Source organism: Nyctibius grandis, chromosome 31 (assembly GCF_013368605.1).
Source record: "Nyctibius grandis isolate bNycGra1 chromosome 31, bNycGra1.pri, whole genome shotgun sequence".
In the NCBI taxonomy this organism is placed as follows: Eukaryota; Metazoa; Chordata; class Aves; order Nyctibiiformes; family Nyctibiidae; genus Nyctibius; species Nyctibius grandis.
In genome coordinates, this window is record NC_090688.1 from 3,626,367 (window position 1) to 3,650,690 (window position 24,324).

Here is a 24,324-nt window from a genome sequence, read left to right on the forward strand (position 1 = left end):
CGGGGCCGGTGCGGGGTCCGCCACCGCCTCAGCGGCTACGGGTGCCGGCAGGCGCCGCCGGGCCGTTCCCTCACCGTGGCGGGAACGCGCCGCCGCCGCCGCCCGCCCCGCACTCACCGCCCCTGCGGGCCCGCAGCGCTCCCGGCCCCGCGCCCCCGCCGGGCTCCCCCCACCTCACCGCCGAGCCCCGGCAGCGCTTCCCTGCGGGACCGGGAGCCTCCAGGCGGGCTCAGTCCAGCAGCGCGGGGGCTCTGGGAGCTGCGGGGCAGCGTGCGGGGCCGGGGAGGGCTCAGCCCCCGACTCCCGAGCAGAAGCTCTAAGGCCCAGAGCCTGGTCTCCCATCGGTTCAAGCCTGTTACTTCGTTAGACAGGAGCCCTCCACAGCACCGCTGATTGAGGGTGCTTTAACGAGGCTCAGAGGCAGGCTGAGGGGTTAAAATACCCCAGGAGGGAGCGTGGTGCACAAGAAATGCACCAAAAAAATCTCTTTTCTGAGCTGGTTTTCCAGCACGAGTGTGCTCCTAAGCAGAAGGCAGGCCTTAACGGCAGCACAGCCGCTGGAGATGGCCTCAGGAAAGCAGAAGGGCAGTCGGCACAGGGACTGAGCAAAGGTCACCTACTCAAAGGCAATGAGACAATTGTTCCCGACCTTTAAAACTAACTCAAGGACTAAGTAACACTGGCTGTATGATGGGTGAGTACCTGTCAAGCAGGAGGGGTTTCTAGAGCCCACTTCATCCATGCACTCTGTCAAAAGACACTTCTACATCATTAATGTACCTATAAAAACATGCACTTTAGCTAATGGCAATTCCCAAAAGATTTGCAAATGAGCCATTTCATGTCATTCATTGACAAGAAAGAGATGACAGCATATTAATTTAAGATTTTAGGATTAGAATTATTAAATTGAGTAAGGCAGTTAGGAGAAACCAGTAGCAGAGAAACTGAGTTCATGCAAAAATGAGAGTACACAGCAGGTACGCACACGGTAAACTTCATTTGAACTTGTTTACAAAATTGACAAAAAAAGATATCACCTTGTAAACTTATTCACATTTGTTGGAGCTCACAGAACTGGTTATACTCGCATGCTGAAATAAAGATTGTCAAGCCTCATCTCACCCTGGACAACATCCAGTGAGCTGACCCTTACAGCAGAAACAAACCCAGTATGGAAGATCGAAAGCTCGCATCGTGAGCGAGTTTCTCTAGTGATTCTGCGCTGCCAGGGAAGGGGCTGGCTCCAACACCCGACCCTCCCGCAGGCCCAGCGAGCATCAGCACAGTCTGCTACAGAGAGCTGGATGTAATCTGAAAGCAGTGGTGGACCAGGGCATCACCTCACTGCGTGTGGTCCGCAAGGGCCATCCATTGCATCAGAAATGTAAGCAGTGGAGAAGACGACAGGGTTTATCAAGTGTGAAGTAATACTGTGCCATTTCCTGAAATTTGCCCTATATTAAAAGGCCTCAAAAGAGCCCAGACCCTGTTCCTAACTAAAACCATTCAGGAAAAGAGGGAGAAGGGGCGGGGAGAGAGAAGATGCACAATATTTTTTACATAAAACCCAAGCATTTTCCAGAACGACCAGCTTTTTAGCCTTCTACCATCAAATATACCTTTCTGAACTGCAAGGCAGTAGCTTTCCCCAACTCTCGAACATGCTGCTTGACCTCATCAACTGCAGAAGGACAAAAATGGAAGTAAACTGAAAATATACTTGGAAACAGTTTTTGGTCAGCACTTTTTCTGGTGTCACTCTCAGACCTCACATTTCAGAAATGGAAGCAAACAGACATCAGTGAAGATTTCTGAGACACCCACACATCTCAATACCAGTCAGATCACAAAAGCAGTAGGTTTGAACAAGAATGACTTAAAAAGAAACCAAACCTTATCAGTTGTATTCCAGGGAATGAACCAACTTAATGTATACCTTAAAAATCATGTAAGACCTTGACTCTGCTCTCAAAGGCAGGAGAACTCTTGCCAAGGCTCTTCTCCGTAGAAGCACAATCCAGCACAAATGGGGTAACAGAGTTAACATCACTAAACCTAGAAAGATTTTTGGTGTCGTGTCTCCTCCCCTTTTCCCCTGGACAGAAGCCCAGCGCTGGGGACTGCAGAAAACAACTAGTCCCAAACATTAAAGCAATTACAGTTAATAGAAATTCTCAGCTTTCTATACTGACCCAGGCTGCTTCAGAAAGCATTTTACCAATTAGGAGTAATATATTACAAAGTTACTGAGAAAAAAGCTAAACTATGATCTTTGTAGACGTTGAGGTACATGAACAGCAATTGGTTTATCAGTCTGCAGACCCTGGATGAAACCAGAGTGAAAAATAATCCAACCTGTCTGACTGAATACCACCAACATACTTGGAAGACATCTTGCATATCCCTAACAGCCCAGCTGCTTTCCACAGCGTCCGACGAGATTCACCTTCACCACACTGCTCCGACGGATTCTCAGTGTCCATCAGCTGGTCTGAATTGAACAAACTTTAAGAAAAAAATGAGTGAAGTATAAATAATTCACAAACTGGTTTGTGCAAATTTTTTTTATTTCCACATTTATATCACAATGTGTCCACTTAAAGGACCAAATAGCAAAGTTGCTCCCTTCTGCATCCCAAGAACACAGAAGTCTAGTTACTGTACATTCACTAAGGCTCTTTGTTTTTGCAAATTGCGTTTATGATGGATATCCATAAGGCAAACAATATCTAAAGGAATGGTAACAAGTATATTTCCAGCATACAAACAGGCTTCCTTTTTCCCTCTCACAGTACAGTTACAAACTTGTAGCACCCTCATTACATTTAGATTCTAGAAAAGGTGATTTTGCTTTTTTTTTTGTGGTTTTTTTTTTTTTTGTCTTTTTCCTAGCAGTTTGCAGGAAGGGAAAAGGAGGAAATATATTTGGCTGGTGGTGGTGGGATCAAAAATATCATTAAACAACTAGTTTTTGCAGCATTTCTCAGAGACTGGATTTAAACTGAAACCAGACTAAAATAAGTGGATGCCTATGGAATGTTGAGCTGAAGCTGGTCTCCCAGCCTGCAGTGCAACACCTGCTGTTTAAAACCCAATCTCCGTACCACATGACTTTAAAAAAAAAAAAAAACCAACGCAATCATGTTCAGAGATGTGATACAAATAAAAACTACAGTTTTTGCACATTGTCTCTCGAATATCTCACTGCCAAATAAAAACCCAAATCAAGTCAAATAAATAGATGCATATTTTGTTAAGGTAACTTCCACAATTTTCTCTGTACCTGCCTGTAATAAGATTCCGGCATTCAGAAAGTGCTGGAAATCCTCTTCACTTCTTGGGGACTAACACTTTTTTATAGCTGGCTCGCTAGAGAGTTTTGAACTCAATTTCTCAACCTTCGTATGCCTTCCTTTGCAATTGTTAGTAAACTGGTAGCAGCATTTCACAAAAGGAGAATTTAAAGGAAAGAGCTGTAAAGAACCAGCTCGCTCCCCCCCTCTGCTCGTTGGGCCTGTTTGTCCAGGACAGGAGGCTTTCTCCATCTGTAAGTGGCATCGGGTCTGCCATTTTTGCTAACTGCAGATGTAAAAAAGCATTTTTAGCAAACCTGTACTCAGTCTAGGCAGACGTAAGGCAGGATGTTCAATCTACCATCATCCCCGTGTGGATCTAGAGATATGCACTGTGTCCAATCATACCAGTTACCCTGTGTGTCATAACAACCGTTCACGCCTGGCCAGTTATGTTCACGTATTCTGTTGAGGTCATCACTTGTGACCTCTCTTGTGACCCCAGGCAAGTCTGTAGGTTTGCTGTTAGGAGCTAGAACGTGAGTCTTTCTAGCCTCTTTTCTAGTGCTTTCCTCCTGCTTTAAATATTCAGACATGAAGTAGTGAGCTCCTGGAGTCTGTACTCCTGATGAAGACAGCAAGCTACTCTGTCTGTTTAAATACGACTGAATGATTTCATTTCTGGATAACTCTTTCCAGTTCGTTTGTTCAAAAGGGCTTTGCAGGTTGGGTTTTTGCTCCTGCTTTTCCATTTCTGTCCTGTGCTGTTCAGTAAGTGCAGGGATTTCTACCTGCAAAGGATCTTTCTGTGTTAAAGGTTTTATCTGTCCTGTCATGGGATCAAAAGTGAGCTTTCTCTCTTTTAATCTCACAGGTTTCACACCCCCTTCTGTCACGTGCCCGTCCAAGTTGACTGCATAGTCTCTGGGTCGGTACCTTTTCTTCTTTTTACTATCAGAACCTGAAGCAGCATCATCACTGTCCATTTTTGAAGCGTCCTGTGAAAAGCCCGTGTGTGGCGTGAGAGATTCCCCGGGGTGGGAGCTGGTTTTGCAGCTGGGAGACGGGTGCTGTTGAAGTGTCCCTGCTGGATGCCTGTGCTGGCTTTCCGAAGGTACCTGCTGCTCCTGCCAGTGCTGAGATACCTCAGTTACCGATTGCTGAGGGAACTCCAGTCTTTTTGCTGGCATCGGAGGTGTTGATGGTTGCATCAAGGATGGTGGCGGCGATGGCACCTGTGCAGTATCTAAGAACTGAGACCTTTGAGATGGACTAGGCATCGAATCCTTTGGTGAGTACGTAGTATGCTGCCGAGCAAAAGTCTCATGCCTGACATTTCTAGGGCTAAACAAGGAGCAGCGAGGACTCTTGGGTTGGTGCGGTCCTGTGGTTTCTTCCGATTTATCATGCTGCTGAAGCACCGCAGTCTTTAATAACGCGGAAGTGCTCGAAGGTTTTACGAGTCCTGGAGAACTGGTGTGAGGTTTTACAGCATTTACTGGGATCTTATTGTGTTTATCGTTTTCACTGAGTTCTGTCCTGCTGCTTTCAGGCCCCGCATGTAGATTTACATCTACAGGACTAGGAAAATTTTCAGGACTACCTCCAATTCCATTCGTTGGAGGGGGTGAAGAGTTTTGTAATACTTCATGACTAGCTTTGGAGACTTTTGGGGGAGGAGGGCCCTGATGCCCGTCCCTGTGTTCGCCTTTCCTTTTCCGATTTCCCAATTTCTCTGTTTTTGGAGAATTTAGTTTCTGTATATCATTCCTGCTTTTCAATTCGCTGATTGGCTTCGATCCAGCCACAGCAGGAAGTTGCGCGTCTGGTTTGCAGTTGTGAGCACCACCGTTTGCTGATCCGGGTGGATTCGGCAACCCTCTTGGCACCGGGTCGTTCTGGGTTACAGGTTCTATCAACTTTTGCCAATTCCGCAACAATTTCTTGGCACGTTTGGCAAGTTCCTCATTGGACGTCTTCTTCCTCACCTCATTGATAAGCCTCCCAAGCCTCGTTTCCTATAAAGAAAGAAAAGTTGTTTTACAAACTGGTATCATTCTAAACAAAATTCTTAAGGTCCATTTCTGCTTTGTAATGCTTACCCTAGGAAATACCTAGTTAAAAACCACTAAAGATTTAAGTGTGGAATTAATCTTTTTAGAAAGGATTAGTCCGGTTGGTCCAGTGCTCTGCCACGCAACATGAAACCGACCGTAGGTTTCAAGTCACCCTGTGTTTATGCCCTGGCTAAAGCACCAGAGCCATTAGCTGTGAAAAACATCAGCAAGGAATTCTTTAATCAGCAAGAATCTTGAGAATAAAGGTGCAAGTTCAGATTCGAGGGGAAATGCAGCACCCGAGGCAGAAAAGGTGCGTGTTTATCACAATGAATGTATAAGATCTGCAGAAAGAGGCAACAGAAAAAATTCCAGAATCTTCACTTCTTACAGGAATATGTTGACAATAAAAATCTCCATTTCACAAACCTGACTAGCCAGGGTGCGACTTACATCCTACCTTCTGCCTCCATCTCTCCTCTCCCTTTACTCCCCCGTATCTTGAAAGGGTATGAAAGACCAATTGAAACAAGCATTCCTAGGGTGTCCCAAAGTGGTTTCATAAGCGGAAGGAAGTGAAGTGTTAGATTGTTCCCAAAGCACATTTGCAAACAAAGAATTGTTCCACGAGTCAGATTACTTAAGAAAAGCACTTCAAAGGAAAACACAGACTGTGAGAGAAATATGCAACATGTTGTGATATAGATGTTGAAATACAGCTGGAGTTATAATTAAGCAGTAGTTAAAAGCAGGTAACACCAATAATTTCAATATAAAGATTGAAAAAAAATTTATAATTTAGCCATAAAAACTTCTTTGCTCTCTAAGAGTGGCCAGTGGGACTGCAGCTATCCCACCTGATACTTCAGCTTTTCACACACCTACTCTGACCAACTACACCAGGAACTGAGACCTGCTTAACTGAATTTAAGATTAATTTTGTAGACACAGAGTAACTGTATTCCCGTTTCAGATTCTTTGGTGCTTGGTCACCAAACAGCTAAAAAGGTGTCCAGTACTTCAGCAAGCAGAGTGGTGTTGCTGAATGCAACAGAATTAATCAGTCGCAAGTGATGATTAATTTAGTGCCCTGGGCAAACAGGAACTGTGCCGCACAGAATACTGATCCGGATCCAGAAAGAATCACTGTGTGTGCACTGAGATGTCAGAAGCAGCACGAGAGGGGCAAAATAGTATCTTAATTGTGAATCCTCTGCAATCAATCTATTGTTTCAACAACAGCTCTTATGGAAATTAGATAGGCAGAGAAAGTCCTTTTATACACACAACCCCCAAGTCATGTTTAGAGGGTGACATACCTCAAGTGCCTCTTTGGTAATGGGATATTTCTCCAGGCTGGAGATCACTTCCAGCACTGCCACCATGTTATGGATCTGCAACAAGGAAGACAAAGTCACTTCATGTTTCATGTACAGGTCTTCGTTATCAAATGTAATTTAAGACCTTCCACTTTCTAATTGCTGGAAGCATTAATCACAAAATTGCTATCACACTGTCTGGCTTTAGGGAGCTGATTGCTCAAAGAACAGGGACAAGGACACTTTACTGACCTAGTTGGAAACTGCAGAAGCTGTAACAAACATACTCTTATGTAAAACTAAAGGAAATATTAGCCATAAAACCAGTGTGACTTAACGAGCAGAGTTCCGAGACCCCTGGCCAAGAATCAGTTAATTGTCCTACAGCCCAAGGGGAAACAAAAGTGCCAAGTGGATCAAGAAGAGCAACGAGTCAAATCAGAAATCTCACAGTTATCCCTTTAGGCACCGCTTTACATTTATGCAAGGTCTACAGTTTTGTTCAAAATATCGATGCTTCCTGCAGCCACACGCCCCGAGTCTGACACCCAGCGCGGTGCCCAGCAGGGGTCCTCAGCCCATCGCCAGCACCCTGCGGCGGGCCTGGGCGCACCCGTTCCTGGCACCTCAAAAATTCCCCCATTATCCTACCACTGTAGTGCCCGACGCGTCAGACAGTGAGGAGTAACTGTAGAGGTTCACACAACTAAGCGTGTATCGGATTTTTCTGAGGGGCTTCACGGCAACGCCTCTGTACGCGTGAGCAAGCTCCACGCGGAAGCAGTTGCCACAGTCTGTGGGTGTTACGCACAAGCGTGATTTTAGTAATTTCTATGAGAAACCCCAGATTACACCGAGATCCGTATTTCCATCACCTGATGCTAAAAGCACCGAAAACTTGAATTTCTAATTCACCTTTGTAGATAGATTTAAAAGATAAGGAAAGGAAAACGTGAATCACAGTCTCTCATTTATTGCTTAATTTCATTTGTGACTCAACTGGATGTGAACTTCATCTGAGAAAAATCTCACAGCAAGAACCTCTGCCGGGATCCCATATTATCCTACAGTCTTATCAGGAGTGTAATCAGGTAGCCCTGCCCTCCCAGCCACACACTCTGCTGGAAGATTCTTCATTTTAAAAAGACTGAAAGTCTCTAAGAATTAGCTTTTTCAAGTCAATTATACCCTTCTATTAAGATACAACAGGAGAATCAGGAGCTGAAGTCTCTTCCTTTCAGAAAATCTTGTCCATAGACAATGTTTTTTCCGTCACAGCAGGAATGTTGGAGATACTTGGATAAAGCTGTCAGCAATTAAACACTTCGGCTTTGAATGATTCTAACTTTTAGGTTGTAAAACCGACTTCGGACCAAAGATGAATTAATTTGTCATGATCTTTTCTTCACTGAACTACAATGTCTCTGCGGATATTTGAAGCCCCACCAGCCGGTCAGGTCTGGTAAAACTCCGCTTAAGCTTTAAAGCGGCAATAGCACGTATTTTGACATGGTTTACACTGACTTTCTTCCATGTTTTGATCCCTGCGCTGCCCTCAGTGCCTAGGAAGGATGATTTAGCACCATAGTTTAAGTAATATATAACACCAGTTTTTTGTTTTGGTTTGGTTCGGGGTTTTTTTTGGCTTTTTTTTTTTTTTTCTCCAATTTCTAGAACCAGAGTACTTAGAACAGCTAATGCTCAATTCTGGGAGTTTCCAGACAAACATTTTTAGACTTGCAAAACATGATACTCTCCTTCCCAACACATATTTTAGACTACAGATTACCAGGGTGCAAAAAGGCTCTGTGTACTGCACACACCAATAATTGGTACAATTGTTTTTGCAGTTACTGGTAATCCCCAAATATTCATTATCTAAATGACAAACTGATGGCATAAAAGGATCATTAGCCTATCAAAAGGTCAAGATGGAGAAAGGGATACGCTCGGGTATATACACACCTAGAGAAAGAAGAAATCAGTCAGGGAATTTCCAGTAACAGCTTTGCCTTTGTACTATACACCCAAATCCGCATACATGGATGCCCCCGAATGCCACATCACCTACCAGGGGCCAGGAGCTACCCCCAGACTGACAGGCTGTTACTTCATTCCCTCCTTTGAGGGACACATGGTGCCAATTAAGACAGCAACAGCAGCCTTACACCGCTGAGGCTGTGCTGATCGCTCGACTTCTGGTAAAACACAAAACACCCATTTCAGATTCTTCACACATTTGTAACCAATTGAAGACGCGCCGTCGCACTGAAGCAATCGCTGCACGGAGCACGAAGGCTCCCACTCGAGATCAGCTACAAGAAGCTCCTCTCATTTTCCCTTCTTTTTGACCTGCAGGGAAGCGTGGTTCTTAAAAATATAAATGTTCAGGCAGGTTCAGCAACTTTTCCACCCTTCCCCAGTAGTTTTGTGTAGTTTTCTTGGAATGCTTCCCCTAAACTGCCATAAAGAGAAGCTTATAATAAAAATCGTATTCTCCTATTTCAAAATAACACAGACTATGAAATTTCTTGTGGTATAGTTAAACACTAGGATGAAAACATGACGACCTCCCCAAAACACCTCCAGTATCATCTATTCAATGTGAAGACGCCTATTTTGATAACACCAGCACATCAGTATTGCACACCAGTATCTTAAACCATCTGTTATTGGTGTAGACATGAAACTGAAGTTACAACACCTACCAGGACATCATCCTGCTTTGAGCAGCACCAGAAATGAGAATTTATTAACACAAACTGCTATTAAAAATGCTTATTGGCTACACAGCAGATAGGCAAGGTAACATTAAGCAGAGTGGGACAAGGGAGTTTGGCAACCCTGCTCTCTTCAGACGCTGGTTAAGAGTACAATTGCATAAGTCAGCGTCTCAGGAACTTGCACATTGTTTTAGTTTCTATTTGCCTTTGTCTACTTACACTGCAACCCCATTACTACCACTCCAAAACAAGAACTTCCGTGAAGTAACCCCAGGACCTTGCATTTAGGAGCTTCAGAAAATGGCTAAGAATAATTTATATGGCATTTCAAATTATCTCATGCTATTCTCCTGTTGTGAAGAGTGATGGGCACACAGACTAATTCACTCAAAAGTTTGCTGGAGAACATCTGCTTTGAGTCATCTACAATAATCCTTTCCAGCCAACCCTAATGACAGTCACAGAAAACAAATCTTATTTATTCCATGCAAGTCTCCTTAAGCCATTCAGCCATACTCTGGAGCTTACTACTGGTATCTGAGATCTCTTCCAAGTTAAGCACTAATTGTTTTACTACAGCCTCAGACAAAAGCACGGGTTTCTGAACTCTCTGGAAAAGAACAAGCAGCTTAATTTCCTTTTTTTAAACTGTCATCTTAATCCTATTTTAGCTTTTATAAATCAAGAACAATTCAGTAACTAACTGCAGGGTAAGTGATACACAGCAGTTTAAAAGGCTAAAAAGCGTGTTTGGGTTTGGGAAGTTTAATGCACGGCTGTTCCCTGCCACCTCCAGCTCTAGTGCCTCCTTCCCAGGTAGATTTGAAAATAGCAGCAAACTCAGCATCCACATGTGAGCTGGTGTCACCGTTCCCACGAGCTGGGGGTGCGGAATCACTAGGACCTACCAGCCTGCCAGGATGCGTTTTACGTTGGACGAGCACACTCAAATGTCAGGCTTTGATTCTCTTCCCTCACTACAGACCAGTCCAGATACAACACACACAACGTGCACCAGTGTAACACCTTCCTTTCTTCCTCGGGACTGCCTCGCCACACAGGACAACTGCATCTCGCTCCACTGCTGCCCAAGAAACAAACATTACAGAAACATTCAGTGGCGGACATTTGAATAAAGCCTTTTTTTTTTTTTTCCACAGGGATGTCCTAAAGATCTTTGCAGGAATGACCAGACTATGAGAGATGACAAACCAGATCTGAGTTAGCAAGGATGATGTTGCTGAGACACTTAGTTATACAGCCCTGGAGTAGGAGAAGGAGTAGCTATTTCCTTGTAACATGAAAACCTGAAAGCTAGCTGCACAACTACAAAAATTGCTAATACAGATTCCCATCCTACTGGATTTTGGCTAGAAAGGCTCTTTTATATCACTTGCGTAAAGTTCACGCAACAGCACTAAAAGGCACCTTTTGACACAGTATCATCACCCATATGGGTCATAGTAGTAGCTTTAAAAGTTTCTAAAACATATTTAAACTCAGCCCCATATGTCTAGAGTCTCTAATCACTGAAACTTTTCTACAAAGTGTAATGCTATTATCCTCCAGAAATCCCAGGTTATAATAATCAATAATCTGACTCCACTGTAAGCATTTTGAAACAGACCATACAGACATATCAGAAGACACCGGCTTTGAGAGAATGTATTTGTCATCACACTTCAACTGACTTCCTCTGAACATGCTGTAAATACTCAATATCTTGCTAGTTTCAAAGAAAGTACTTCTGTAACATTTTGCCACCTGTAGCATCAAAGCAATTTCACAAAAGCAAGCAGAGCAGTGGACCCACCGTGGAAGACTAAACAGATCTTTCTGTCTTTCCTACAGATACAAATCCAGATCTCTGATGCCCAGCTGGTGTTTCCCATTGGCAACCCACGGAAGAAACGCAGCATGGTCTACACAGAAGTTCACAGGAGCATTTGTACCATTTTTTGTGGTTTTCCTCCTGCCCCTAGGAACAGCAGCATTTTATTGGGTCATACATCTATGGGCCATGGATATCCTTAGGTAGCACAGGACAACGTTGAAGAAAATCGCAGGGTCAAGGTCAATGTTGCTGAAATTGCCAGGAAGACGGAACCGATTCAAAAGGAGGGACAGCAACAGCACCACAAGCAACGTCATCCACTCATTGTTTTCTCCAAAGCAATGCAGCATTACCTGCATTTAAGCACCAATTCCTGCCCCAGACTGGGGTCTCTCATCAGTATCAGATCTTGCCCCCAGCACTGCATTTGTATAAAAGCTGCTTCACTGCATAACAATCTGAAACGTGGAATAAGAAGTAAGAAGAGAAAAGTTGCTATTCATAGTAGGCTTTATTTGAATGCGGCAATGGAAATACAGTAGTATAGTGTTTATTTAGCACTTCACATAGGACGCGTTAGACACCAGGCACTAACGATACATATCATGAACAGTAAACTAGAATGTAATTTTTTTCAAAGATACAGACCAAACACACCAAGTTAGAATTCAGGTTACAACCTGCTGGTATTTAGTTCAGTTCCCTTGCAACTGATCTATTAACAGTTTCTCCTACCCCCAACGTGACATGATGTTGTCTAAAGATAGGGTACACGAGATACTATTCACAGAAACAACACACCAAGAAGATGTCCATGCACTACTTTGATCATAATTATTGAAAATGTTTGAAAGTCAGTTTGCTAAGTGGAGTTCAAGTATACAGCAGTACACAAAAGATATTCTTAAAGGTGGAAGTGAGTTTTCTAATAGTATTTAGTAAAGCAGATGTTTAAACATGAAGGAATCAATGATTTGGGTTGAAAGTCATCCACTGAGAGTATCTTCTACGACAGAGAACTTCATTTGGAGTCCATGCTTTGAAAACTGACCAGAAATTTGTGCTGCAAAACAACAGGTAGAAGAAATACTCCTTGACTACTAAGAACAGTCAAAAAAGCAGCTAGGCACAGCAAGCACTTATCCTTACCTCTGGATTTAAAATTCCCAAGTCTAATTTAAATAGTCAAAACAATTTGCATATATTTTTTTTGTACTTAGGCTTTATTTAATGGTAAAATAACATCATCCAGATACCTTCCTGTATATACTTTACAAAGCCAGGATCATCAAACAAGAGCAAGGTCAGATTCCAACAAAATACCACATTGTGAAGAAATCAGCAGGCCCGTTTCACTTGAGCAAGACAACAGTTCAGCCCTGTTACCTTTTGGCAGTATGTACGCACATCAGTAAGGTGTAGAGAGACTACAACAGCCAAGAGACCAAGAGGAGTTTGCCAGCAGAAAACACAGTTTGCCCCAGCAGTTTCAAACAGCCTTGAGACACCACAGCAGTTGGTAAGTGCCACCAACACTCAGCTCTCCTCTACATGGTCCACGCCAAAGGAGACTTCTAACCCTGGCAGAAGCCCTCAAGCCTGGCCTTGACGTAGCAGGAAAACACATCACGCTTTGGCAAGGCAACGGAAACCACCCAAAGAAGTATCCATCGGTGGAGTCATTTAGAAGGTAAGATAAGAGGTAGTAAAATACAGATTATGGAGACAAGACGCACACCCAGAACACCACCAGTTCACAGGGCAGCAGGGGCACTTTGAGGGAAGTCCTCCTGCTCTACAGGAAGAGGTCTGTGAGGCAAAGAGCAAACAGCCAACAGCATCACACTTTTCTCCATTCATATTTATTATCCAATAATTGGAAGACATTCTTGTTACTACAGAGAGCAATAATTGTCTGTCAGCTTCAACATTTACTAAACATTTTGTATAATACCACAAGAATTGCACCTGCAATGTCTACTCTTCAGCTGTCTATGAAACACAGAAGACTCACTGCAACATTTTAGTTTGTTTTTCACTAAACACCATACTGATAAGGAATGGTATAGGAGTCAAATTCAACTGGAATTACACGTTCATCTCCAGGCACCACAGTTCAAGAAGAACGTACACAAAGAGGAGTTCAGAGGAAAGCAGTGATAAGAGGTTTTGAAAACACGGTCAATAAGAAAAAGTTTACGTACTCAGTTCACACAGTATCGAAAAAATAGGGATGAGACACACAAAGCTTGAAATAAGCCTCTCAAATAGTTTCCATAGCCACTACAGATGTTTAAGAACAGATTAGACAAGTCTGGAAGGAGTTTACCCCTCTCCTCCTCTTCCACCTGTACAGAAACTTTAACCAAATGAATCTTGGCAGTTCGTATTTATTATAAGCCATGAACTGAAGTCCAGAAGTATTGCTTAAAAATGTAGAGAGCCATAAAATGAGGTTGCTGCACAATCAAAGTCACAGGAACAACTGGTCCTACTTCACTAAGAGAGAAACGCAGAGTTTGTTGATTATTCAGGCAGAATAACACAGATACACAGAAGCTTCGGCCTTGAAATGCAGCCCTTTTGATTCATCATGATCTCGGTGCTTTCTACAGTAAGGAGAGACCCACTCATTCAGCCAGAGGTCTGTACTTTGACAGCAGTTATTTGGGGAGGTGAAAAGCCAACGCTGAGCGTTAATGCAGGGCAGGCGGGTGCCAGCAGAGCTGGACGCTCCCAGCACAGCAGCTCTCCGCTTCACCTGAACTCGCTGTTATTATCTACCTGTGTTATGGTAAGAGCAAAGTCAGACACCAAACCAGATTATGAGAACGGCCCTTAAAGGCATCGCCTGGACAGAATCATTCTGCAATCACCTGCTTAATCTTAATGCACTCCAGAGAACTAGTGGAGATTTAAAATTATGCAACACGCATTCAAGGACTTGAGAACGGCTTCAAAGGGTCAAGAGCTTTCTGAAGTTCTTCAATATTATGTTACCCATCACATGGAATATCTACCCAGAGCTGTTAGCAGAGAGCAGGTTATATCCGAGTGTAACACAGAAAAGTCACAATATAAACTCTTCATTCTTTTGTTAAAAAATAAACACACCTCTATCACCGCATCGGTGTACTTTTAAATCCATCACAAAGCAGCACAACATGCTCGCATGAGCGCTCAGGAGAATTTAAGCATGGCAGATTTGTTCACAAAACCCGAGAAAAACAGCCTTACAAATTGGGAAAGCTGTAAATACCAAGTTTGGAGAGAAGTCACTGTATCCTTTCAAGAGCAACTACTAACACAGAATTTCCATCAGCACATACCATAGAGAAGTTTTATAGATATGCAAAAAAAAAAAATGAAATCAATCTACCCATTCTCCTGTAATTATTGCTCACCAAATTCTAAATAAAATGCTGCTGCCAGTCACCCATTTCCAAATACCTCCATTCTCTGAAGACTGTGCAAGTCCTCAGGAGAATATAACCTGTTGGGGAAAGCGATGACCTCCTCTGATAATCAGTCGAGGATGCTCTGCCATTCCATTCAGTGCCACAATCATTAGCAGCTACTTAGAAACAAAATGAGTTTTCTGCCTTTGGCTGGAAAAAAAAATCTTCCTGCAGCAGACGGTAAGTACACACCTTTCATCTCAGAGCTTACAAGTTGGAGGGCTACTTTACTTTAAGACCAGCTCCACTCCAGAGCCCATCACCCCATGTGCTCACAACAGGACAAAAGAACCCAGTATCCCATCAGCTTTTTATTTATATTTAAACACAGAACACTCAGGAAGCTGCAACCTGGCACTAGTTATTTCTAACCTGGTAGCAAAAAACTTAATGATTTCCACTTAAGCAAGCCCCACTGATGCTTAAGCCCCTTGGCAGCCTGTCTTAAAAAGTCCAGTGAAGAAAACACTACACAAAGTCAGACTGAAACCCTTACACACATGAAACAGAGACCAAACTTCCATGATGGAGATTCTCAACCAGCGTGCTTACCCCATGAGCACGTAAGCTGCAGGCACCTCACCTTTGCAAACACATTTGAAACACCACCTCTTGCATCTTTTCTTCCATCTCACTATGCTCAACTCTGTTCAAGAATCAACTGTAGTTTCTCCAAGCATACACTATAATATTGAGGTATAAATTTTTGTGGAACTTTCAGGATAACAACTTATAAACAGACATAAAAATTCGATGTTTCTTCCCATGCAATTAATTTACACAGCACAAGGAGTGTTACATACTGACCGTGCCACCCAGCTCATAGAGCTCCGCTTAAGCGACAGCTCGAGTTCCAGAAACTCAGCGCTGCTTGTAGATGCGATGGAAGTTCACTTCACTGCAGACAAGTTATGAACGTGCATCACCACCTTGGGAAAAACCCAAACTACCTCCAGAAGTTCTACACTCCTTAAAAAAAAAATCTAGACCTGCAGTATAATCATGATACTCTGCAAGCTGATTCTGCATGAAGACAGCATGTGAGAAAGCAGCTCCACAGAAGGGCTGGCTGTCACTCAGACAAGACTTCCACCTCTGCACAATCCTCTTTACAGCATGAAGGTGCAAAATACACCCAGGTGAGTATGTCACTGAATGCTACAGACAGGCTTGGACATAGGATTCCTCTTCTCTCCAACTGCTATGTTAGAAAACCACTTTGTCCAGTAAAACAGAACTAATTATGTTTTACTTTCAGTGATTCCTCAACAGAAATTTCTACCACCAACTGTTTGGACATGCTGAAAATTGTATACTTTGATATTAACAATCACACTTAAACATGCACCGCTGCCCCGTGAAAGCCATGCCCCAGAAAACACTGACACACTGTTAAGTTTAGCAGATTGCACCTCAAATTAAAGTAATTTGCTAGCACTTAAATATTGCTCCAAACACTGAAAACATGAATTACCTGCAGAAAGAACAATTTAGCTGTTAGAGTACTGAATAAAAAAGCCTACATTTACATTAAACTGAAAGTGATGGACTTACCTTTACCTTAAATATTTCTTTAAAGACCAAGTGCGTAAGTGGGGCCGCACCATACCATGTGTTATACAGACCGAAGAAAGTTTATTTGAAGTTATCACCAAGCACAAAATGGGTGAGACGAAATAGCAGTAAAGCGTTATCAGCCAAAACAGATGTGGGGTTTTTTTTTTAATTTATAAAAACTATACTGACATTAATTTTAACTCCAAATCTAACATATTGGAGGAACTATGCCTTAAAAGAAGTGCTTCTTAATTAACATCAGATTCCTCCAGCAGGCAGAATTGATTCCTTCTTTCCCTATCCTGAAACTTTTTGTGGTTCCTGAAAAAAGAAAACTTTACTTGTCAACTGCAGCAGCTCCTTGAAGAAACTGGAAAAGGCCTTCCCCTTGCAGGATACTGGGAGAAAAAGCTTCAGCTGCTCTGAAAGTACTTTGATCAGGAGCCAACGGTGCCAGAATGACCATAGTCATAGGGCCATACCAAAAACCCTGAAGAGAGAAACAACCCACACCTTACACACTCCTAAACTGGGCTCACCCTCAACTTACTGGACAAACCCCTAACAAACGACAAATCCGAGTTCCTATCCTAGGTCCAGATCTCTGAAACGTGGGCTAGGCTGAAGTTTTTCATATTTTCTAAGACACGGATTGGGTCTCTCCCCACTTGGGAGCTTTTCACAGCAAATATTCTCCCTCCCACCCATGCCAGTGCCAGGCTGCAGTGCCTCGGCAGCAGCAGCCCATCCAGCTGTGCCCCATGCCCGCCCCACACCAGCTCCAGCCGTGCCAGGACCCCGTGCTCAGCTGCCTCAGCTCCCTCCTTTCTTGGGTTAATTGTGTGCCAAGGTGCACTGAAATAGCTCAGCGCAGGGTCGCAGGGGCACCAGCGGCCGCAGGAACACAGCTGCCCCGAGCCAGAGAAACTCAGGGAACTGCAGCCGTGGGGACTTTGCTGTCTGGGAAGTTTGTTTTAGCACATCTCTCCTGGAAGGATGCGCATCTTACACATCAGCTGACTTTCCCACGCTGTGGTTCACGGTGACTGTCAGAGATTATTCCCGGTGTTTATTCTACCTACAAAAAGATGGTTCTTCCATTCAGTAAACTGCTTCATGGTCACATCAAGAAAAATGTGTTAGATTAGTTATTTCCCTCCCAGCGCTTCACCCCTCCAGCCTCTGAACAATCGAAGTGTTCCTTTCTCACCGAGGGTCCACGCTACAGCATGTGCAGACGGGTACTGGCTGCAAAGTGTTACCACTTGGATTTAAAAAGCCTGATAACCTGCCAAACTGAGAGGTGTCTGGCTGGAGGGTGCTGCTCTCCAACAGCTCAAGCTTGCACCATTTGGGGCTGCCACCACCCCACTGTCACCTCTCCTCACCACACACACTCCCCCAACTACTGCTTTGTGCCAAAGCTGCCACCTCCCTGAGCCCCTGCGGAGCCAGGGCAGGGAAAGAGGCCCCAGACGAGCCCCCTGTCAGGGAGGGTTTGGCCAGGTGAGCTCCTCGGCTGAGCGCGAGGGAGGGACCAGGAATGTGCAGCTGGAGGTGGGGAAGTGGCCGGGGATCACAGCAGCTCTCCCGCCGGGTGCGGCTCCCTTGGCAGTTCCAGCTGCATGTGGCTTTAAGCCAAGTCAATTTTCGATTATTTGGAGTTTTAGCCACACAGCCTTTACAGTAAGGTGGTCTGCTCTTGAGTTGCAAAGTTCACTCATCAGTTACTACTCAGGAGTATTCTCCTGGCTATCCATAAGAAGGTTCCCAGCATTTCTCCCAGGAACACGTGCTGAGCCCTTGCATTACCGCATTGCAACAAGCACAGGGTACGATTCCAGACATCCCTGAGCCACACACAAGTGACAGTGCCAATAAAGCCTCTACAAGCAAAACCTGACCATAAGGCACCCACTCTCATCTTAAAAGCACAGACCGGTGCGGTTAACTTCTACAGGTAACCCACACCTCTCTCCTACGAGGTGCCAAGCCAGCCTGCTAAGGCAGCAGGGAAGCACGAGGCAGCAAACGGCACTCCACTTTTCAGCTTTCATACTTATTTAAACACTTTAATACCCAATTCTGCTGCCACACCTGTGCCAGCACTATTTGTGATGCACCAGAAAAGTTTCATCAGGTAATTGAGCTACATCAAAAACTACCTGGGAAAAAAATATATAGTCTCTTATTTTTTAAACCCTGATCAATTCCCCAGTGCCAATAGTTGCACCAGGACACGTAAAATGGGTGTGTGTAGCAGGAGTAAGAAGTGGGTGTTATTTAAATTGTCACTGCTGCTGAAACAAACACTCAAATTACAGCTTAAAGGCAAATGACTGCTGCCATCACCACTGCAACCTGGGGAGTTTCAAGGAATTAACAATAGAAAGGGCACTTGGCATTCCCCTTGCTTTGATCCCTCAACCCAAACTCCCTGCTACTTCTGTTTGCTCAGATTTTGTCTTAGCAGCCTCAAACCCACCACTGCAAGGGGTACTGTGCAAATGAAAAGTTTTTAACCCCCCCAAAAAGACCTCTCAAAAAGGAATCAGCTGTATTACCACCAAGAAAAAATTGACCAGGACTATCCAGGCAACTAACCAGACAAGTGCTAACTCGGACTAGTTGAACTCAGTATCTCTGTGTCAGCGTCACAGGCACTTCCACCAAGCACAAAAAGCTCTTTTGGAAAGAGGTGGACAGGAAAGCTGCAAAGCAAGGCCAAGAAACCAACCATACCACCACCCTCAAACAGATGAATTCAAGTGTATTCCAGCTGTTTACGATACAGAGCATCAAAAAAAAGCAGTCACCCTCTTTAAAGGTTATTTAAAATTATTAAGAAACTGAATACAATGGGACTTATTACACCAGGCCCAAGTCTTTACTGGGAACCCAGGACTGACACAATAACGACACTTCAGACCCTACACGTTAGGAAATGCCACAACCACCTGCGTGTTTCACCACACACCTGAAACACAACCCCTGCCTTGATGCACAAAATGCGACACTACTCGAAACAAGATGAGCTACAGTAAGGAAATAAAGAAAAACCGGCGAGAGGTACGACGAGTTCCAGCCTCTTTGCACACTGCAGCTTCCTCAAAACCCATAAGCTTATTAAGGCCTCACAGAAAAGGATAAAGCTAAAGCAAAAGCCATGCCTAGTCTACTTTCGCCCACATGTAACACTTCCCTGCATCCAAGGGAAGCACCAAGACCCTCCCGAAGTGACACACCGTCCTCCTCCGCTCTCTACATTTATATTATGACAGCAGTGTCTGGCACCTTCTCCCCACCTTTTTAAACTCAATTCTAGAAGCATATTTCTCACTGATGATAGAGGCTGTTGGTTCTGGGACTTTGGTAAAGCAACCAATACAGAAAACAGCCATGGAAGCATCTTTAACTATGCAACTCCTGCATCAACTGGAAGATCACCCCAGGCCAATGCACTGCTTAACACACTACAACACACGGACCAATTTATTATCAATAATTCAGATCACGGACCTCTCCTGAAGGTCTGAGCAGCAAGGCCAGCTGAGATACTGCATGAATGGCAGCCTGATTTGCAATCAACTCCAACCACACAGTGAGCGTAGAATTGGTTGTTACTCAAACCAAAGCTGGGTTTGTATTGCAGAGAGGTATTGATGGCAAATAATTAAATTATTGTCTAATATTTAACATCAGGAAAAGATTGCTACAGATGCAGGATGAGGAACCATTTAATTGCAAGCACAATTCTAACAGCCAGTTGGAAACGACAGGCTTTCCCACAGAGCAAAAGCTAACAGATCTCATTATTCCTGACACCAGGTAATAAATTCCCTGAAGAGCACAGAGCACAATTTAACAAGGCAAAGGTGTTCTGCTTGGTGGAAGAGGCGCTTTCTCCGCACACTGAGCCCGAAGGTAGAAGCATTGCTTCTACCAGAACTGAGGAGTATCTCCTCTGTAAGACCTCACACAACTGCTACAATAATGTTTTGGACACTCTTCTGTTACTGTTTCTACACTGTCCTTCCAGGAAAAGGATTTTTCCTCAGGAAAATCCGATCGCCCCATCGTTGTGGGTGATACCACTAAACTCATGCTTTCCTCCAACACCAGTCTTGGTACGTTCCCGTTAACGCACAAGCTTTGGAAGGAAATCGATGTTGATACTTAGTGTTTAAGTCGTGTAGCAGAAGTAGTTTGCCCATATGTTTTTTCAGAGGAAAAGGCTGAATAAATGAAGACACAACACCAGACCTCCCGGGTGGCTTCAGAGATGATGTAACTTTTTTTAAATATCTTATTTCTTATAGGTCTCCTTTGAAATAGAGGTTAGGCGTGTAAATTCTGAACTAAGTGTGTGAAACAAAGTTATAAATATATTCTGCAGCAATTACTAGAAGAGGTCTCAAGTGCTACATGCATGTGTAGGATTAAAACATTGCTCCTGAGTCAGCACGGCTTTATGTAGCAGTGAACAGTCCGCACAGAAAACGATTTCTCAAAGCAAGCAGGTTCTGAAAGCCTGGGGAAAAGATTATTTTGAGCAGTTCAGTTCAGCACAGGTAGGGAAACTTATCTTTTTTTTTTTTTTAATTTAAGGCAGGACCTCAGAGTTAACCAAGATTTCTATCTACCACAAAGACCTTTACAGCTACACTGGAATGAATATTCACAATGGAGAAACAGCTTGTATTAGAGAATGTATCAATGAACCTCACATTTACAGCGCCCCACAGAAAAGCATGATGAAGAACCGTATCCTCCTCCTCAGCCTCACAAAACTGGACTGGTTTTGCACACCTGACAGTATCAGTGCAGTTCTCACCCTCTCTCCTCTCCAGACACACGCGCACACACATACTGACAATTATATTGAAAAGCCTGAATGAAATCCAGGCCTCAAAGCTCGACTTTCTTGGTAAACAAGGAAGTCAATCACAATAATGAATACTCTAAGTTTGAATGCAACCACTTCTTTCAGGAGAAGATTCTAAAAGCCAGGAGAAAGTAGCCCAAGTTTTCTGGGAGCACCCGCAAGTGCAGCAGCTCGTAGCTGCGGTGACTTCTTCCTGCGGGAAAACATCAGAACATTTTCTTACACTTTTACGCTGGTGCCCAAGTGCGATTAAATTCAGAATCTGCTTTTAAGCGTGTTCAAAATTTAACTTTTTCTTCCCTTCATGAAAGTGGCATGACAGGTAGTTTTATTGACTGTTTACCACATATTCTATGTGCTTTGGAGAAAAAAGTCTGAGATTAAGCCTGCACAGTGAATCTCAACTGCACCACCTCTGCTCTCCCTCGAAGAAAAGGTTAAAATGGAAGACAGCCCACTGCCTACAGGCATTTCTAAACAATGGGCTGATTTTTCTGCCACCAATTATTGCCCTGGATAAGTATCAAGTATGTAGCATTATAATTGAACATACATTACTCCAAAGCTTATGGGGCTACTGACCTGCTGGAAGCTCAGCAGAGCTATTGGCTGATGCTCTGACTTCCCCCTGCAGACAGCTGCCTGGTTATTTCTGGTCCCTCATCACAACCAAACTGCAAGCACGTTCGCAGCATAATGTAACACTAACGTATGGAGAAAGGGAAAAGTATCCATCACAAAATATATTTCCTGGCTGCTTAACTCCGTACAGCCACAGCGTTTTAGAAAGTAACACCAGGGTTAGGGTAACCGTTGCTGCTGACAGTTTTGAAGTTAACAGAAACGATAGATCTATTATAATTTTCTTAAAGTAGGTTGACACTCAGGCTAATGCAAAGGGAAAAATCTGCGCTCACAAAACCAGAACTCAGAGCAAACGCTCTTCATGAAGCGTACTAACTCACATTTCAGCAAGATCCACGTTAAAGTACTGCACACTCAAACAACTTTGACATTTAAAAGCCCAAAACTACCAGTATAATTCATTACTGTTATGTGAACGTGTAATACTGCAGCTTGTGACAAATGCACATCACAGGGGATTACTACAGAAACTACAAGGTCAGGGTGATTTTTCTTCAGTTTTCATGTCACATACAGGCCACTCCAGAATGTTTCTAAATGGCAATAACTTTATTAGCTACTTGAAGACTTCAATAAAGGTTTATTATGAAAAACCCACTTACTCAGACAGAAGCAGGTATGACTTTAACAGAATCAAAATACCATTTCACATACCCAGCCTCCTGGAATATCACACACGCACGTGTTTAGCCTGACGCACCCGTAGCTGCCCCCACAAACTGCAGATGGCCGAGACAAACCCAGCTTTGCATCCTGCTGTGCTGACTGTTGATCTAAGATTCAAAAACCTGACGGATTGCAGGTTCTGCAGTCCTCTCTCAGCAATAAACACCTAAGCAGAGAACTGCTTTAATATGCCAAAAAAAAATCAAAAGAAATAAATGATACTTTAGATAACCACCACTTAAACCTTAAGGCCACTTATAGGTAAAATATACGCCGACTTCTGTGCTTGCACTACATCCCAGAAGGAGCAGATAAGCTCATTAGTGCGCTGCAGGAAAGGATAACAGCGAAGACCGAGGCTCCTCGGTGCTGGAGCGGCTCCAGAGCCCCGAAGGCACCGTCGAAACCCTCCTGGCGTCCTCAGAGCCCGTGGTACCCCACGGCCCCGGCTGAAGGCAGCCGCAGGGGCCGAGGAACAGGTGGGCGCCCCGGAAGGTCCCAGCGAGCCGTGGCGGAGCCCGGCCCAGAGCCCCCTGCAGGCCGCGCCCGAGCCGCGGCCTGGCGTGGGGAGGCCGCCGGGCCGCACGCCGCATGGCCGGGCAGCGCCGGCCGGGCCCCGGGGGGTGCCGTGCGGCGGCGGCGGGAGGCGGTACGGCGGGGGGCGGACGCGGCCCCCTGGGAGAAGGGGAGAGGCCTCCACTGCCTCCGCCGGAGCGGCCCCAGGATCCCGGCTCGGGGGAGCGGGCGGCGAGGCGCCGCTGGCAGCGGGACCCCAGGCGGGCAGGGCGCTGGGGAGCTCCCCGCTACCGCCCGCAGCGGAGGCTTCCGGTGCCCGAGGAGGAGCCCGGCCGCAGCCGCGGTGCCGGCGGGCAGCGAGGCGGACGCGCGGTCCCGGCGCCCCCTCAGACAGCGGCGGGGGACGGCGAGGCGGGAGCCCCGGGGGGGCCGCGGCGGCGGCGGCCCGCGTCCGGCGTCCCCGCGCTGCCGGCACAGGACCCACGGGGCCCGGCGGGCCGTACTCACGTTGCTCTGCGGGTCGATGGCCTGCAGCAGCCGGTCCCTGATCTGCTGCGGGGAGGGGGCCGGAGCCGCTGTCATTGCCTGGGCGAAGCGGGGCGGCTGCGGCCGGGGCGGGCGGGCGGCGGGGGCCAGGCCGGGCCGGGGCGGCGGCTCCTCACTCGCCGGCGGCGGCCTCCTCGGGGAGCCGGAGTCGCATGTTCGCTCCCCGCAAGGCGGGGACGGCGGCGCTCGGAGCGGGGCGCGGAGGGGACCGCGACGGCGCGACCGGGCCGGGGCCCGACTGTTCCGCTCGGGGCCAAACTCAACTGTGGGCAGGAGCCAGCCCCGCGCAGGGCACCCTGGGACACGCCCGACGCTGTGACGCACGGCGCGCCCCTGACGCCCCGCCGCACGCACCGGCGCGCGCGGAGAGCGCCTGCGCGGCGGGTGCCGCGCCTGCGCAGTGGGCAGGAGCGCTGCGCGCCTGCGCGAGGCGGGCGGCCGGACGTGCGCGCGGCGGAGCACGGCGAGCGGCGGGCCGCGGTGAGGGCGGCGGCGAAGCGGGGGGAGCCGGGCGGCCGCTGCGGGGCCCGGCCCGGAGGGGAGAGCAGCGAGTCCCGCCTCCCCGCAGGCGTGCGTACCGGCCGAGCGGGCAGCGCTGCCCCGGCCGGCAACGGTTCCGCGGGCCGCCCTGGGCGGGAGGCGGCCCCGGCCGTGTGATGGGAGCGAGCCTCGTGAGGGGGGAGGGTTTAACTGAATTAACAGCGAAAATAAACCATCGTTACTGGGATAGCGCAGCCCTGATGCCATCGCACGGGCCTCGTTTCAGGCTCGCGGGAAGGTAATAACGGTCCTTTAGTGGTGAAAAGTCCAACGTGTTCTGGG

General features: G+C 45.9%; 1 protein-coding gene across 1 annotated transcript; it reads right to left on the minus strand.

Annotated features, from left to right (window-relative positions):
- Nucleotides 1–2,581: 2,581 nt before the first annotated feature.
- On the minus strand, nucleotides 2,582–23,547 carry MED26 (mediator complex subunit 26). Its single transcript, XM_068420673.1, has 3 exons — nucleotides 23,464–23,547; nucleotides 6,673–6,747; nucleotides 2,582–5,314 (listed from the first exon to the last, which is right to left on the minus strand). Exons 1-3 carry the CDS (start codon nucleotides 23,536–23,538, stop codon nucleotides 3,620–3,622), a joined length of 1,845 nt encoding a protein of 614 aa, XP_068276774.1. The 5' UTR covers nucleotides 23,539–23,547; the 3' UTR covers nucleotides 2,582–3,619.
- Nucleotides 23,548–24,324: the final 777 nt, after the last annotated feature.

What these genes read in the sequence shown, in the direction of transcription:
- MED26 (XM_068420673.1), bottom strand. Translation starts at nt 23,538, where the DNA reads ATGACAGCGGCTCCGGCCCCCTCCCCGCAGCAGATCAGGGACCGGCTG. An exon ending in CCATCGACCCGCAGAGCAAC is followed by an intron (nt 6,748 to 23,463) that starts GTGAGTACGGCC and finishes TCCTTGTTGCAG; the next exon opens with ATCCATAACATGGTGGCAGT. An exon ending in TTACCAAAGAGGCACTTGAG is followed by an intron (nt 5,315 to 6,672) that starts GTATGTCACCCT and finishes CTTTCTTTATAG; the next exon opens with GAAACGAGGCTTGGGAGGCT.